Source organism: Gekko japonicus, unplaced genomic scaffold, assembly GCF_001447785.1.
Source record: "Gekko japonicus isolate JY-2015 unplaced genomic scaffold, Gekko_japonicus_V1.1 scaffold2051, whole genome shotgun sequence".
NCBI lineage: Eukaryota > Metazoa > Chordata > Lepidosauria > Squamata > Gekkonidae > Gekko > Gekko japonicus.
In genome coordinates, this window is record NW_015174330.1 from 234,478 (window position 1) to 250,176 (window position 15,699).

Below are 15,699 nucleotides of genomic sequence, written 5' to 3' on the forward strand. Positions count from 1 at the left end.
TCTTCCTTTGCGTTCCAGGTATGCTGAGTTCTCTTCTCCGGGAGGTGCAAACCAGTCTCAGAAGGAACTTGCTGGACTCCGATGAAGTGACCCACCTCATCCGGGACAACATGCCAGGTAGGGTGGGTGCAGAGGTTTGCAAACCAAGCCCAGTGCTCTTGGCTACCAGTCACCCCACCCGCCTCTCCGTTTTCAAGTCTTCCCTCCTTGGGGTGTCGAGGCACAGTTTCCCCTGCATCCAATGAAATGAAATGAAAGCAGGCTTCACATTTTGCTGCAAAACAACTTATCATTTTTATTTTATTTATTGGATTTATATCCCGCCCTCCCCTTTACGGGCTCAGGGCGGGCTCCAACAGTAAAAACAACAATACAATTAAAACCATTTTAGAACACAATATATAATAACAGCTCCTGCCAACCTAGCAGTTCGAAAGCAAGAAATTGCAAGTAGATAAATAGGGACCGCTTCGGTGGGAAGGGAACAGCGTTCCGTGCACCTTGGTGTTTAGTCATGCCGGCCACATGACCATGGAAACGTCTTCGGACAGCGCTGGCTCTTCGGCTTTGAAACGGAGATGAGCACCGCAACCCTAGAGTCGGGCTCGACTGGCTTTCGAGCAAGGGAACCTTTACCTTTACCTTTATATAATAACAACATAATTCACATGTGCCATACGACTCTAGTAAAAGCTAGATACCTCAGTGGTTGATGGTGTTAAAATTAAGTTTTTGTTTTAAAGATCCTTAAGATTTAAGGTCTCAGGGACCCAGGCTACAGATGGAGGGAACCCAAGGGGGGGGGGCCGCCGCCGCCCACTGCCTCAACCAAAAGCCCGGTGGAAGAGCTCCGTCTCGCAGGCCCTGCGGAATTGTAATAAATCCCGCAGGGCCCCGATCTCACACGGGAGCTCATTCCACCAGGCCACTGCCCTGCTCGAGGCAAGTCGGACGTCCCTGGGGCCGGAGACCACCAGAAGATGTTGGTTGGTGGACCTCAGTGTTCTACAGGGCTCGTATGGGGAGAGGAGGTCTTGAAGGTATGCTGGCCCCTGGCCATATAGGGCTTTGAAGGTAAGTACCAGCACCTTGAAACGGATCCGGAATTCAATAGGCAGCCAGTGCAGGTCGCGCAGCACCGGGCGGATGTGCGCCCGCACAGGCGTCGCTGTCAGCACCCTCGCTGCCGTGTTCTGCACTAGCTGTAGCTTCTGAAGCAGAGTCAAGGGCAGCCACACGTAGAGAGAGTTACAGTAATCCAACCGGGAGGTGACCATTGCACCTGTGTGCCATGTGTCCCAACTACGGTCATCAGGCAGGCATCTGTGGTTTGCAGCACCAGACGGGGATTTGAAAGCAGAAAATCAAGTAGGTCTTCCTGCATCGAACAGAAAGCAGCCAGCATTTAAGTCATCCATTGGACCGTCTTGTATTTGTCCCCCCCCCCAGACGTTTTGTGCAATAAAGAAAAACTGTAGGTTTCACACCACGTGTTCTCAAAAACTGAAATCCTTTCCTGAGACTTTTTGAACACACGAAGCTCCGTGATACTGATTCGGACCCTGGGTCCATCAAAGTCAGTATCGTCTACTCAGACTGGCAGTGGCTCTCCAAGGTCTCAGGCAGAGGCCTTTCACATTGCCTTCTATCTGGTCCTTTCCACTAGAGATGTCACAAGAACACAAGAAGATGCCTTAGACTGAACCAGATCATTACTCCATCAAGACCAGCATTGTCTACTCCAACTGGCAGCAGCTCTCCAAGGTCTGAGGCAGGGAACTTTCACACCACTTACTACCAAATCCTTTTGATATGCTGGGGATTGAATACAGGACCTACCACCGGAAACGCGATCAGACACCCGCCCTTGCCCCGCGGCTTCCAGAAACGAGTACCTCGGAGGTACTAGTTTTTTACCCCGCATCTTCGGAGGAAAGCCTCGGGTTCGCAACGGGACGTCTTTCTCATTGCCTCCTGCCTGGTCCTTTTAAATGGAGATGCCGGGGATTGAACCTGGGACCTTCTGCATGCCAGGCAGACAATCTACCACTGAGCCAGGGTCTCAGGTCAAGGTCTTCCTCATCATCTCCTGCCTGGTCCTTTTAGCTGGAGATACCAGGGATTGAACCTGGAATCTTCTGCATGCCAAGGAGATGTTCCACCATGGAGCCATAACCCCTCCCCTTTCCCAAACCCCACCCTCTGCAGGCTCCATCCCCAAAATCTCCAGGTTTTCCCCAACCCGGAGCTGAACAGTCCTACTCTGTATGCTGTCTGTCTACATACTCGTTTATCATCCAAATTTAATTGGCATACATACAAAATACACTCTTTTTGGGGCAGGGGTGGAGGAGAACCAACCTTCTCAGTTTGTTTCTAAAGTCTAAACTAAGCCCATCAGTCCCTGTAAGTTTTCTGAATGAGGCCTTTAGCACCTCCCCAGTGCCATTTCAGTTTGGGAAAATGGAGTTGGGGGAGGCATACAAGTGCAGATCCTGCATGCCTGGTTTTTTTTTAGAGAAAAGGAAACTCTTGGGGCTTCTTCTCCAAAAAACAGAGACGGCTGAGCTGCAACTGATAATAAAGCTCAAGGCAATGCATATTCCTGGACTGAACAGAGACCAAGGTTTCCTGTCTCATTACCAATGCTGATTTCTGCATGCCTACTACCCCTCTGCATATCATATCTAATCCAATGAAGCCTGCTATTATCATTCACCTGCTATTGTCATTCGGCATCTGAAGTCACTCCAATTATGACAGATGGACTCATATTCTAACTGTATCTGAAGTGAGCAGAGACTCGTGAACGCTCATACCCTGTCACAAATTTTGTTAGTCTTTAAGATGCTACTAAACTCTTGTTCTTCTCTACTGCTCTTGGAGCTCTGTTTGCTGAATTCCCAGCGTCTTGTATGTCTGCCCAACTGTGCCCTATTGCCTATCTAGATACCAGAATCAAGGCATGCTTTTGGCACCCTGGCCAAACTATGCTAAGGTAACAAAACCCATTAATTCAGCACACATGTTTTTTATATAGAGAGAAGCCCCCTCCCATTGCAATAGATCACCTTAACTGCTGCTGCATTTGAGTTTTCTAAAGGAGGTTAAGCTTGATTCCCTTCCCTATATTTATCCTGGTTCTCATGTGACAAGGGAAGAATAATCTTCTGACTGACATGCTCAAGTTCGTTGCTGTTGTAATTTTTATTTTACCTTTTATTTTAATTTTTTAGCAAACATGGAGCCTGGGCCTGCCAAAGAAGTTGAGTAGCTCCTTAGCACTCTGTGGTTAGGAGCACGGACTCTAATCCGGGAGGACCGGGTTTGATTCCCTACTCCTCCACAAGCAGCTGCTGGCGTCACCTTGTGTAATGATTCCATGTTTTGGTGTGTGTGTGTGGACCAATGCTCCCTCTAAGCTGTGGAGTCCTGTGAGCAAAAATTCTACTTCCTGAGCTACCGGCATTCAAGTTGTGAGTGAGTGATTTGGCTACTGCATGAATTAGTTTGTTCTGGAGCCCTCCTTCCTGAGCTAAGACAAAAATGTGTGGGCTGGAGTCTAAAAAACTGTGAACTAGCGCACACTAACTCAGCTTAGAGGGAACACTGGTTAGGAGGACCAATGCTCCCTCTAAGCTGTGGAGTCCTGTGAGCAAAAATTCTACTTCCTGAGCTACCGGCATTCAAGTTGTGAGTGAGTGATTTGGCTACTGCATGAATTAGTTTGTTCTGGAGCCCTCCTTCCTGAGCTAAGACAGAAATGTGTGAGCCGGAGTCTAAAAACCTGTAGGCTAGCTCACACTAACTCAGCTTAGAGGGAACACCAGGAGTCTTATTTCTAAATCTGTTCACTAGTTTGTCTGGCAGTATAACTGGTTTGTCATAAACTTAGTGGGAAGGCTTGGGGGGGGGACTGGCAAAGTTCAGACAATGTTCTTATAAGGACAAACCCCCCCCCATTTTTCCGATAAAGACACTGGGAAGTGGTGAAGTACTTTAAAAAAACCTGGGATATATTCTCCCTTCTAGAATGACTGAAAGATTTAAGGTTTTTCTCACTCAAAATGTACAGCATGAAGAAGTTGGTAAAGTTTGTGGAACACCGAAAAAAAGATTCCTGTGATTCTCTTCCCCACACTTTTTGGAATGAGTGCAACTGTAATGATTCCATGTTTTGGTGTGTGTGTGTCTTTTGCGCTTGACTGCAGTAATGTAAGGAGGGCGACAGGGGGAGATGAGTGTGCTGTGAATGGCTGATGACTGAGAGTGTGAGGGGGGGAGATGTTTTATGACAGTTCTGTGTGTCTTTGGAGAGAATGGTGTGACAGAGAGTTTTGGAGATAGTCTGTGTGACTATAAGAGTCTTATGAGAGAGTCTATGTGGCAAAGAAACAAGTTGTATCTAAACTGTGTGGTTAGACAAATGGTTTATCTTGTGTGCCTAAGACAAAGAGTTTAGTCTGTGTGGCTACATATATGAGAGAGAGAGAGAGAGAGAGAGAGAGAGAGAGGAGTTTGAGAGACTGTTTGTAGCACCAAGCTTTGCCAGTTATATTTACAAGTTCCTTCCGTCAGGAGCTGTTCAAAATAACCAGAAACCTATTTTGTTCTTTATTAAATAAATCAATTTTTGTTTAAACTTATCCCAGAAATCAGTACGGTACTTCCTCAGGGACACATAGTCCTCTGAAGTGCCCAGACCCTAGGTCATTCTACCAGCAGAGAGAGAGAGAGAGATTTGGAATTTTTAATTCCTGGTGGCAGCAGAAATCTACCAAGTTTAAGTACACAAAGCGTGTTTAAAGGTAAAATCGTCTCCCCAATAAGCAAGGACGCCACACCTTGGGTCACTCACAAGTTTTCTCAGAGCTATCCTTGAAAGAGCAGTTCTCCAGAGAGCTCTCTCAGCCCCACGTATCTCACAGGGTGTCTGTTGTGGGGAGGGGAAGGGAAAGGAGAATGTAAGCCGCTCTGAAACTCCAAGTGAAGGGCAGAGTATAAATCCAACTTCCTCCTCCTCCTCTTCTTCTATTGGTGTAGAGGTTAGTGTGTCAGACTAGGATCTGGGAGACCCAGGTTCAAATCCCCACTCTGCCACAGAAGCCCATTGGAAGACACTCTCTTTGAGCCCAGCCTACCTCAAAGGGTTGTTGTGAAAATAAAACGGAGAACAGTGTGAGCTGCTTTGGGTCCCCGCTGGAGAAACGGAGGGGTACAAACGAAGTAAATAAACAAACCACTCATTAAGTTACATAGTCATCCATGGTAGAGGAATGTAGAAAGGTACCCTGCAAATGTAAATGAGCCCTTTTGCACCCTTGCAGGGAGCTCCGTGTTCGATTACGACGAGTTCTTCAAGGCCAAGATCCTGGAGAAGAAGCAGGACCACACCTACCGGATCTTCAAAACCGTGAATCGCCAGGCCCATGCGTATCCCTTCGCCGAGGACTATTCGTGCGCCGAAACCGAAGCACAGAAAGTTTCTGTCTGGTGCAGCAACGACTACCTGGGCATGAGCCGCCACCCTCGAGTGCTGGCGGCCATACGGTGAGAGGCTGGGCCCTGTTCACATCCACCCGGTGTGGTTGTAGTGGCTGGTGTATTGGACTAAGGCTTGGGGGAACCGGGTTCGAATTCCCATGTGAGCCACGGAAGTCCCTGGACGAGCTTGGGCTCATCGCCCTCTCAAGCTAAGCCCGTAGACGGAATTATCGTATGAGGTTAAAATGGAGGAGTGGCCAATTTTACAGGCTGTCCTGAAGTCTGTGTAGCTCAAGTAGGGCTGCCAACCTCCAGGGGATACCTGGAGATCTCCAGCTTTTACAGTTGATCTCCAGATGACCATGATCTGGTCCCCTGGAGAAAATGGCTGCTTTGGAGGGTGGGTTCTGTGACATTCTACCCCGCTGAGGCCCCTCCCCTCCCCAAACCCCGCCCTCCTCAGGCTCCACCCCAAAAATCTCCAGGTGTTTCCCAACCTAGAGCTGGCAACCCTAAACTCAAGGGTGATAGACAACCCCTCTGCATGCTTCTTAGTCATTCCTAATCCAAACCTAATCCTAGTTTAAACTGTCTGTCACTCAGGGGTCATTTCGTAGAAAAAGAGCTAGGGGAACTCATTAGCATAACTCATTAGCATATGCCACACCCCCTGACATCGCCGGAAGTGTGTCATAAGGCCACACCCCCTGACATCACCGGAAGTGTGTCATAAGGCCACACACCCCGCCCCCAACGGTCCCGGACGCCACCGCCGGCCTTGCAGCTCCACTGCCGAGCCCCATGAGGGGCCCGGCAGTGGACCTGCAAGGCCAGCGGGAGTGCAAGGAAGGGCTATTTTGGGGCAGGAACGCACAGGAACGGAGTTCCGGCTGGCTTCCAAGTTGGCCACGCCCAGCAGGAACTCATTAGCATAACAGGCCACACCCAACAGCAGAAACTCATTCGGATTGGCTACAGTAGGGGTGTGTGGCCTAACATGCAAAGGAGTCCCTGCTCCAAAAAAAGGCCCTGGGTTTTGACAACAAACAAGGTAAACAGAATAAGAAGCAAAAGGTGGGTGTGGCTGGATGAGCACACTTCTGGTAACATGGGGGTGTGGCCTATAATGCCAATGAGCTGTGCTGTCAGGGGTGTGGCCTAATATGCTAATACGTTTCTGCTGTTGGGTGTGGCTTATTATGCTAATGAGTTCCTGCTGGGCTTTTTCCACAAAAAAAGCCCTGGTCAGACAAACTGTAAAATCTCTCAGGCCTCAGAATTTTTCATACGCTGCATAACCTACCATTGGTTGCCTGTTGAGCACCGGATCAGATTCAAGGTTTTGGTGCTTACCTTGAAAGCCCTTAATGGTCAGGGACCTACGTACCTTCAGGACCGCCTCTCCTGATATGTCCCCCGAAGGGCACTAAGGTCAGCAGATAAGAATCTTCTGGTGGTTCCCGGGCCCAAAGATATCCGGCTGGCCTTTTCGGCCCTGGCCCCAGCCCGGCGGAACTCTCTGCCAAACGACATCTGTGCCCTGCCTGACTTACGCATGTAAGGCAGAGATGTCCCTCCAGGCCTGTGGCGAAACGGGGACCCGCCCTCAGCCCTGGGAGACTGAGCAGCCGTTCTGTGGCTCACAAGGCCCTGTTTTTGCCTTCCCACCCTGCCTGGTGAGGCTGTTTCCTTTCGTTACACGCGGCCACCCCTCACTGAATCGACACCACCTTCCTAGAGGGACAGTGAGACCCCTCTGGCTGATTCCCCAACCTTGGGAAGTTGGTATTACAGTCTTTGGGCGCCCCCTGGAGAGTTGGCCACCCCTGCAATTTGGGCCCGTTTGGGTTCCCTGGCCTCCCCTTTGTTTCTGGTAACATGCCAAGCGGGGAGGACCAAGTGGTCAAGGCACATCAGGTCTTAAACTCAAAAAAGGTTTATTTGAATTATATACGTCCTAGGCACAGAACTTAAATACACGCCCATCAACACAACCTGGGCACAGAAAATAAACTGGATTTAAAACGCCATTCCTCTGTCCCCTACACACACCCTCTCTGGAGGTTGTGGGCCTCAGGATGGGATTTAATTTCCCCCTCCTGTTGTTGTGGAGAAACCCCAACCCTCCTTGGGACTGGTCACTGGCAGTGTTCCCTCTAAGCTGAGTCAGTGTGAGCTAGCTCACAGTCTTTTAGCCTCCGGCTCACACAATTTTGTCTTCGCTCAGAAAGGGATGGCTCCCGAACAAACTAATTGATGCAGTAGCCAAATCGCTCGCTCACAACTTTAATGCCTATCGCTCACAAAGTAGAATTCTTGCTCACAAGACTCCACAACTTAGAGGGAACATTGGTCACTGGTACTGTCACCCTCCTGGCTGTCCACCACGGTTTAGTGGCCCGGATGCCCTGGAGTCTGTGGTCACAGGAGCCCCACCTGCCCGCTCTCTTGAAGCTGCCCTCCAAGCTGAGCCGAAGTCTCTAGTCCATGTCTCAACTGGGCAAAAAGGGCCCGCATGATGCCCGGTAACTAAGAAGCACAAAAATGCTGTAAAGTGCCTTCTAAGAATCATTTGGAATCTTATACAATGATGTCATGACACTTCAGTGAGACTTATTGATAGGTACCAGTTGAGACACTGACTAGACACGTCGCATACTCTTCATCTTTGTTTGGAAGAAGATTACTATCGAAATGGCTGAACATTCTGGAGATCATCGTTAAAAGGTAAAGGTTCCCTTGCTCGAAAGCCAGTCGAATCCGACTCTAGGGTTGCGGTGCTCATCTGCGTTTCAAAGCCGAAGAGCCAGCGCTGTCCGGAGATGTTTCCGTGGTCATGTGGCCGGCATGACTAAACACCAAGGCGCACGGAACGCTGTTACCTTCCCACCAAAGTGGTACCTATTTATCTACTTGCAATTTCTTGCTTTCGAACTGCTAGGTTGGCAGGAACTGGAACTAGAGATGGGAGCTCACTCCATCATGCGGCACCCGGGTCTCAAACTGCTGAACTACTGACCTTCCACAGCCTGCAGTTCAGTGTCTTAACCACTTGAGCTACTGCAGATCATCGTTAACATCTCATTAATTCACTTATTTTTGTACTGACCTTGTGAAATGCTAATCGTGTGTATTTTCACACTCTGGATTATTACACTGTCACTTTAATTACTGAAACTGTTTTTGTAAGCGCAGTACGCATACAGGTTTCTGGGTTTTTTGATCATTTTTTGGACTTTAATACTGTTACCATAATCTCAACACAGACTCTTGCAGCAATCAGAACCAACAACTCGCTTTTTCAGAAGGAAAGTTTATTGATACAGTATTGGCAGAGCATCTCTACTTCGGTTCTGTGTTAAGACTAAAGCATAAAGAGCGGGGTGAACGGATATACAATGTTCTAAGGGGCCACTCGTTAGCATAGAGCCAATCAGGGCAATAGAAGGGGTCCGCCAAAATGTAACAGCCCCACGATCCCAGAGATGATGTTACAGCTAGGCACTCAAGGTCAGGCACATAAAACATACAGATAAGGGAGCATCACCAAGACAGCAGGAGAATCGAAAGTTCGCATACCAAGGAGCAGACGTTCCCCCCACCAGTCACTATGGCAGCTAGCTGACAAAAAAAATCTACTTTGGGAGCTACTGGCATTCAAGTTGTGAGCGAGCGATCTGGCTTCTGCATAAATTAGTTTGCTCTGGAGCCATCCCTTCCTGAGCTAAGGCAAAAATGCGTGAGCCGGAGGCTAAAAACCTGTGAGCTAGCTCACACTAACTCAGCTTAGAGGGAACACTGCTCCCCACCAGCCGTCATTCTCCCCCGTTCTGTTGATATTTCTCACTCCTGACCTGGAGCGATTCCCTTTTGCTTCGTTCCACCATCTTGTGATCGCGCCATTCTCCTCTTTCTGTCCCAGAGAGACCCTGAATCTTCACGGAGCTGGCGCCGGGGGCACCAGGAATATTTCGGGCACCAGCAAGTTCCACGTGGATCTGGAGCGGGAGCTGGCCGGCCTGCACAAGAAAGACGCCGCCCTGCTCTTCTCCTCCTGCTTCGTGGCCAATGACTCCACCCTCTTCACTCTGGCCCGCATGATGCCCGGTAACTAAGTCCAGGGAAATGCCGTAGGCTAGACCCTCGGGCCAGCCAGTGCGGCCAGTTCTAGGTTTTGGGGGGGGCCCTGGGCAAAGAGTTCTTACGGGTCCCCTCTCTGTGACCACCGATCCTGCCGGTCGCACCTCCCTTTCCACCCCACAGGTGGCCCCGCACCTGCCCGTGTGTCCTTCCCCTGCTTGCCTGCCTTCCCACCCCCTGGATTCACAGCTGCCCACCTTGCCTGCACACCCTTTGCCTGATGGCACTAGGCAGAGGACAGTGTTGGAGGTGCGGTCTCCACAGCTGCTGGGAGCCCTTTCTCATCACCTGCTGCCTGGTTCTTCTAACTGGAGATGCCTGGGAGGCCCTGAACCTGGGACCTTCTGCATGCCAAGCATGCCAGTTTGGTGAGAGCCAGTTTGGTGCCGTGGTTGTGCGTGGAGTCTAATTGGGGAGAACCGGGTTTGAGCCCCCACTCCTCCACTTGCACCTGCTGGATGACCTTGGGCAAGCCGTAGTTCTGATAAGAGGTGTTCTTGAAAAAGAGCAGTTTCTGTCAGAGTTTTCTCAGCCCCACCTACCTCCCAGGGTGTGTGTGGTGGGGAGGGGGAGGGAAAGGAGTTTGTAAGCCGCTCTGACACTCCTTTGGGTAGTGAAGGGCGGGGTATAAATCCAATCTCTTCTTCTTCTTCTTTTACCTCACAGGGTGTCTGTTGTGGGGAGGGGAAGGGAAAGGAGTTTGTCAGCCGCTCTGAGACTCCTCTGGGTAGTGAAGGGTGGGGTATAAATCCAATCTCTTCTTCTTCTTCTACTACCTCACAGGGTGTCTGTTGTGGGGAGGGGAAGGGAGAGGAGTTTGTAAGCTGCTCTGAGACTCCCTTGGGTAGTGAAGGGCAGGGTATAAATCCAATCTCTTCTTCTTCTTTTACCTCAGAGGGTGTCTGTTGTGGGGAGGGGAAGGGAAAGGAGTTTGTAAGCCGCTCTGAGACACCTTCGGGTAGTGAAGGGCGGGGTATAAATCCAAACTCCTCTTCTTCTTTTACCTCACAGGGTGTCTGTTGTGGGGAGGGGAAGGGAGAGGAGTTTGTAAGCTGCTCTGAGACTCCCTTGGGTAGTGAAGGGCAGGGTATAAATCCAACCACCACCACCACCTCCTCCTCCTCCTCACCAGGGTCTCGGGTCAAGGTCTTTCTCATCACCTCCATGCTCTTCGCCAACAATAGTGTGTTTAACCAGGAGCACAGGTAGTGGGAGACTTGTGACCAGGTGGGGAAAGGGTAGCCAGCAGGGAAGATGCGTGAGTTGGGGGTTGCTGGCAGTGGAACCCACCAAAGTCATGGGCCGCTGCCCCACCTCGGGGTATGCTGTCGCCAGCCCTTCCAGCCAGGCAGGGAGCCCACGTTTCCCTTCCAACTTGAGTCAAAACACGAGGAGGGCATTCTGCTCAAGAGTTCTGTGAGGAAAGGCCGAAGAGTCGGGGACTTTTCAGTTTAGGGGAGACGACTAAGGCGGGATAGGATAAAGGCTCATAAAATTACTCACGGGGTGGAGAGAGCGGACAAAGAGAACGTTTTCTCCCTCTCCCAAAATACTAGAAGTCGAGGGCGTCCAATGAAGCTGACGGGCAGTAGGTTCAGGATGGACAAAAATGGAAATGCTACTTTGCACAGAGAGGGATCAAAATGTGGAATTCCCTGCCAGAGGATGGAGTGATGGCCACAGGAATGAACAGCTTTAAAAGTGAATTGCACAGATTCATGGAGGATAAGTATATCAATGGCTACTAGCCATGGTGAATGAAGGGTACCTCCATGTTCAGAGGCAGTAACCTCTGAGTAGCAATGCTCGGAGGTGATTTCAAGGGAAGGCCTTGGCCTCTCTGCCCTGTTGTTGGCCGTCCAGAGGAACTGGCTGGCTACTCTGAGAAACAGGATGCTGGATTAGATGGACCACTGGTCTGATCCAGCAGAGCTCTTCTTATGTTCTTATGTGCTTGGGGCTCTTTAGCTTGGAGAAACGACGGCTGAGGGGTGACATGATCGAGGTTGACAGGATTATGCATGGGATGGAGCAGGTAGAGAAAGGAATACTTTTCTCCCTTTCTCACGATACAAGAACTGGTGGGAACTCCATGAAATTGCTGAGCAGTCAGGTTAGAACGGATAAAAGGAAGTCCTTCTTCACCCAAAGAGTGATTAACACTTGGAATTCACTGCCACAAGAGGTGGTGGTGGTGGCTACAAGCATGGATGGCTTCAAGAGGGAATTAGATAAGCATATGGAGCAGAGGTCCATCGGTGGCTATTAGCCACAAGGTATAGACAGGGACTCTGGGGCAAGTGATGTTCTGTATTCTTGGTGCTGGTGGGGGCAACAGTGGGAGGGCTTCTAGTGTCCTGGCCCCACTAGTGGACCTCCTGGTGGCACCTGGTATTTTTGGCCACTGTGTGACAGAGCGTTGGACTGGATGGGCCATTGACCTGACCCAACATTGGCTTCTCTTATGTTCCATTCCACAGGGTGTGAGTTCTACTCGGACGCCGGGAACCACGCCTCCATGATCCAGGGCATCCGGAACAGTGGTGCGCCCAAGTACGTCTTCCGGCATAACGATCCTCAGCACCTGGAGGAGCTCCTGAGCCAGGCCAAACCCGGCACCCCAAAGATTGTGGCCTTTGAGACCGTGCACTCCATGGATGGTAGCCGCCCAATCATGTCTTGCATGTCCTGTTCTTGCGTCCCCTGCAGCTCTGTCGGGGGGGGGGGGGCTTGGTGGCCCCGGGTCTGAGCACCACGGCTGCTGCCCCTGCAGAGGGAAGGGGCCGTTCCTCCTTCCCTGGGTCCAGTATTGCTACCCCACGGCAGCCTATGGGGAAAGAAAGGTAGGGAATAAAAACCACGTACCGGGGGCAACCAGAGTGACAAAAGACACTGTTTTCAGCGGGTAGTGGGGTTGGTCTGCAGTGGAACAGTGAGAGTCGAATCCAGTAGGTTCTTATGAAGAAATACTTCTTTACACAGAGAGTGACTAAAATGTGGAATCTGCTGCCAGAGGATGGGGTGATGGCCACAGGAATAAACAGCTTTAAAAGGGGATTCGATAGATTCACAGAGGAGAAGTCTGTCAGTGGCTACTAGCCATGGTGGCTGAGGGGAACTTCTGCCTTCAGAGGCACTAAGCCCCTGAATCCCAGAGCCAGGAGGCAACATCAGGGGAAGTCCTCGGGCCCTATGGCCTGTTGGCCCTCCAGAGGAACTGGCTGGCCCCTGTGTGAGACGGGAGGCTGGACTAGAGGGACCCTCCCTGGTCTGACCCAGCAGGGCTCTTCTGATGTTCTTGTCAGGGGAAGGCCTCGGCCTCTCTGCCCTGTCGTTGGCCCTCCAGAGGAACTGGCTGGCCCCTATGTGAGACAGGATGCTGGACTAGAGGGACCCTCCCTGGTCTGATCTAGCAGGGCTCTTCTGATGGTTCTCTTGAACACTTCAGCCTTTCAGCCCTGTTGTTGGCCCTTCGTAGGAACTGGTTGGCCACTGAGTGAGACGGGATGCTGGACTAGATGGACCACTGGTCTGATCTAGCAGGGCTCTTCTGATGGTTCTCTTGAACACTTCAGCCTTTCAGCCCTGTTGTTGGCCCTTCGTAGGAACTGGTTGGCCACTGAGTGAGACGGGATGCTGGACTAGATGGACCACTGGTCTGATCTAGCAGGGCTCTTCTGATGTTCTTATCAGGGGAAGGCCTCGGCCTCTCTGCCCTGTCGTTGGCCCTCCAGAGGAACTGGCTGGCCCCTATGTGAGACAGGATGCTGGACTAGAGGGACCCTCCCTGGTCTGACCCAGCAGGGCTCTTCTGGTGTTCCTTATCAGGGGAAGGCCTTGGCCTCTCTGCCCTGTTCTTTGCCCTGCAGAGGAACCTATTGGCTACTGTGTGAGACGGGATGCTGGACTAGAGGGACCACTGCTCTGATCCAGCAGGGCTCTTCTTATTTTAACACCTAGCAAGGCTCTGCATTGCTCATGCGTTGTCCTGGTGTGTCCCCACAGGTGCCATCTGCCCCCTGGAAGAAATGTGTGACGTGGCACACCGCTACGGAGCCATCACCTTTGTGGATGAGGTCCACGCCGTGGGACTTTACGGGGCCCACGGGGCTGGCATCGGCGAGCGGGACAAAGTAATGGGCAAGATAGACATCGTCTCCGGCACCCTGGGTGAGTTTGGATGAGCGAAGGGCCATTAGAGGGAGGGAAGAGACAGACGGGGCAGCCAGGTCCCCACGGGGACCATATTGGGAACTCCACTCAGACTAGCAACAGGTCTCCAAGCTCCCAGAAAGAGGTCTTTCTCATCACCTGCTGCCTGGTCCTTTGAACTGGAGAGGCTGGGGATTGAACCTGGGACCTTCTGCATGCCAAGCAGAGGCTCTGCCACTGAGCCAGGGTCTCAGGTCAAGGTCTTTCCCATCACCTCCTGCCTGGTCCTTTTCACTGGAGATGCCGGGGATAGAACCTGGGACCTTCTGCATGCCAAGCAGAGGCTCTGCCACTGAGCCAGTGACCCTGCCTTAATAATGAACAGACATGAAACTGCCTTATCCTGAGACAGGACACTGGTCTATCAAGGTCAGTCTTGTCTGCCCCGACTGGCGGCAGCTCTTTGGGAATATTAGGCAGAGGTATTTCACATCACCTCCTGGTCCTTTTAACTGGAGATGCTGAGGATTGAACCTGGGACCTTCTGCATGCCAAGCAGAGGCTCTGCCACTGAGCCAGGGTCTCAGGTCAAGGTCTTCCTCATCACCTCCTGCCTGGCCCTTTTAACTGGAGATGCCGCGGATTGAACCTGGGACCTTCTGCATGCCAAGCAGAGGCACTGCCACTGAGCCAGGGTCTCAGGTCAAGGTCTTCCTTATCACCTCCTGCCTGGTCTTTTTAACTGGAGATGCCGGGGATTGAACCTGCGACCTTTCTGCATGCCAAGCCGATGCTCGCTCTGCCACTGAGCCATGGCCCCCTCCTATCTGCTATATGGAGGGAGGTGCCTATGTCCTGAGTAAAGAAAAAGCGTATGATGTAGCAATGATGTGCAGAATTTAACTCTGTGCATTTCTGCTCTTTCAAGCTGTTTTTTCCCCCTTGCTTTCTTTTTGTAAAAAGAGACATTTATAGCCCCTGCAGCTGCTACGATGTAGTTAGAAAGGTTGGGGCAACATCAGAAGGTAGAGGCAGGTATTAAGATCTGCAGTGGTTGAAATAGAGAAGAGAGAGATGAAGAGAGTAGATTTATACTCCGCCCTTCACAACCCAAAGGAGTCTCAGAGCGGCTTACAATCTCCTTTCCCTTCCCCTCCCCACAACAGACACCCTGTGAGGTAGGTGGGGCTGAAAGAGCTCTTGAGAGAACTGCTCTTGAAAGAACAGCTCTGAAAGAACTTGTGAATGACCCAAGGTCACACCAGCAGCCGCATGTGGAGGAGTGGGGGAATAAATGCGGTTCTCCCAGATTAGAGTCCGCGCTCCTAACCACGACACCAAACTGAAATAGGGTTTCACTGCCCTCTCTGCATCCCCCTCCATCACTAACAAAAGCAGAGTGAATTACGCCAACCGAGAAATCTTGCAATGCATTTTGTACAGGCTGCAGAGATTAGTTCTTCTTGGCAAAGGATTAGGATTGCTTGGGTACAGATATCTTTTAAGGAACTAAGGAATTCACACAAGCGTTGCCTCCAGAACGCAGAGCAGCGTAACCCAGATCTGCAGAGACCGCTGAGTAATGCTTCTGTCCCCATTCCGCAGGAAAAGCTTTCGGCTGCGTGGGAGGATACGTGGCCAGCACGGCCTCCCTGATCGACACGGTGCGCTCCTACGCCGCCGGATTCATCTTCACCACCGCCCTGCCCCCCATGATGCTAGCCGGGGCCCTGGAGTCGGTCCGGATCCTGAAGAGCCCCGAGGGGCAGATGCTGCGCCGCGCCCACCAGCGCAACGTTAAACACATGCGCCAACTGCTCATGGATGCCGGGCTGCCCGTGATCGGCTGTCCCAGCCACATCATTCCCATCCGGGTACGGATGCCTGGTGGTGGTCGTTAGGGGAGGTGTTTTGAGCAAATCT

General features: G+C 51.3%; 1 protein-coding gene across 1 annotated transcript in view; it reads left to right on the forward strand.

Annotated features, from left to right (window-relative positions):
• Positions 1 to 15,699, forward strand: part of ALAS2 (5'-aminolevulinate synthase 2) — a 30,033-nt gene that overhangs the window by 10,344 nt on the left and 3,990 nt on the right. Inside the window, exons 4-9 of the mRNA XM_015424251.1 lie at positions 19 to 117; positions 5,328 to 5,550; positions 9,407 to 9,591; positions 12,105 to 12,284; positions 13,630 to 13,794; positions 15,382 to 15,650. Coding sequence (XP_015279737.1) covers positions 19 to 117; positions 5,328 to 5,550; positions 9,407 to 9,591; positions 12,105 to 12,284; positions 13,630 to 13,794; positions 15,382 to 15,650 — 1,121 coding nt within the window. The remainder of the gene's footprint in view (positions 1 to 18; positions 118 to 5,327; positions 5,551 to 9,406; positions 9,592 to 12,104; positions 12,285 to 13,629; positions 13,795 to 15,381; positions 15,651 to 15,699) is intronic.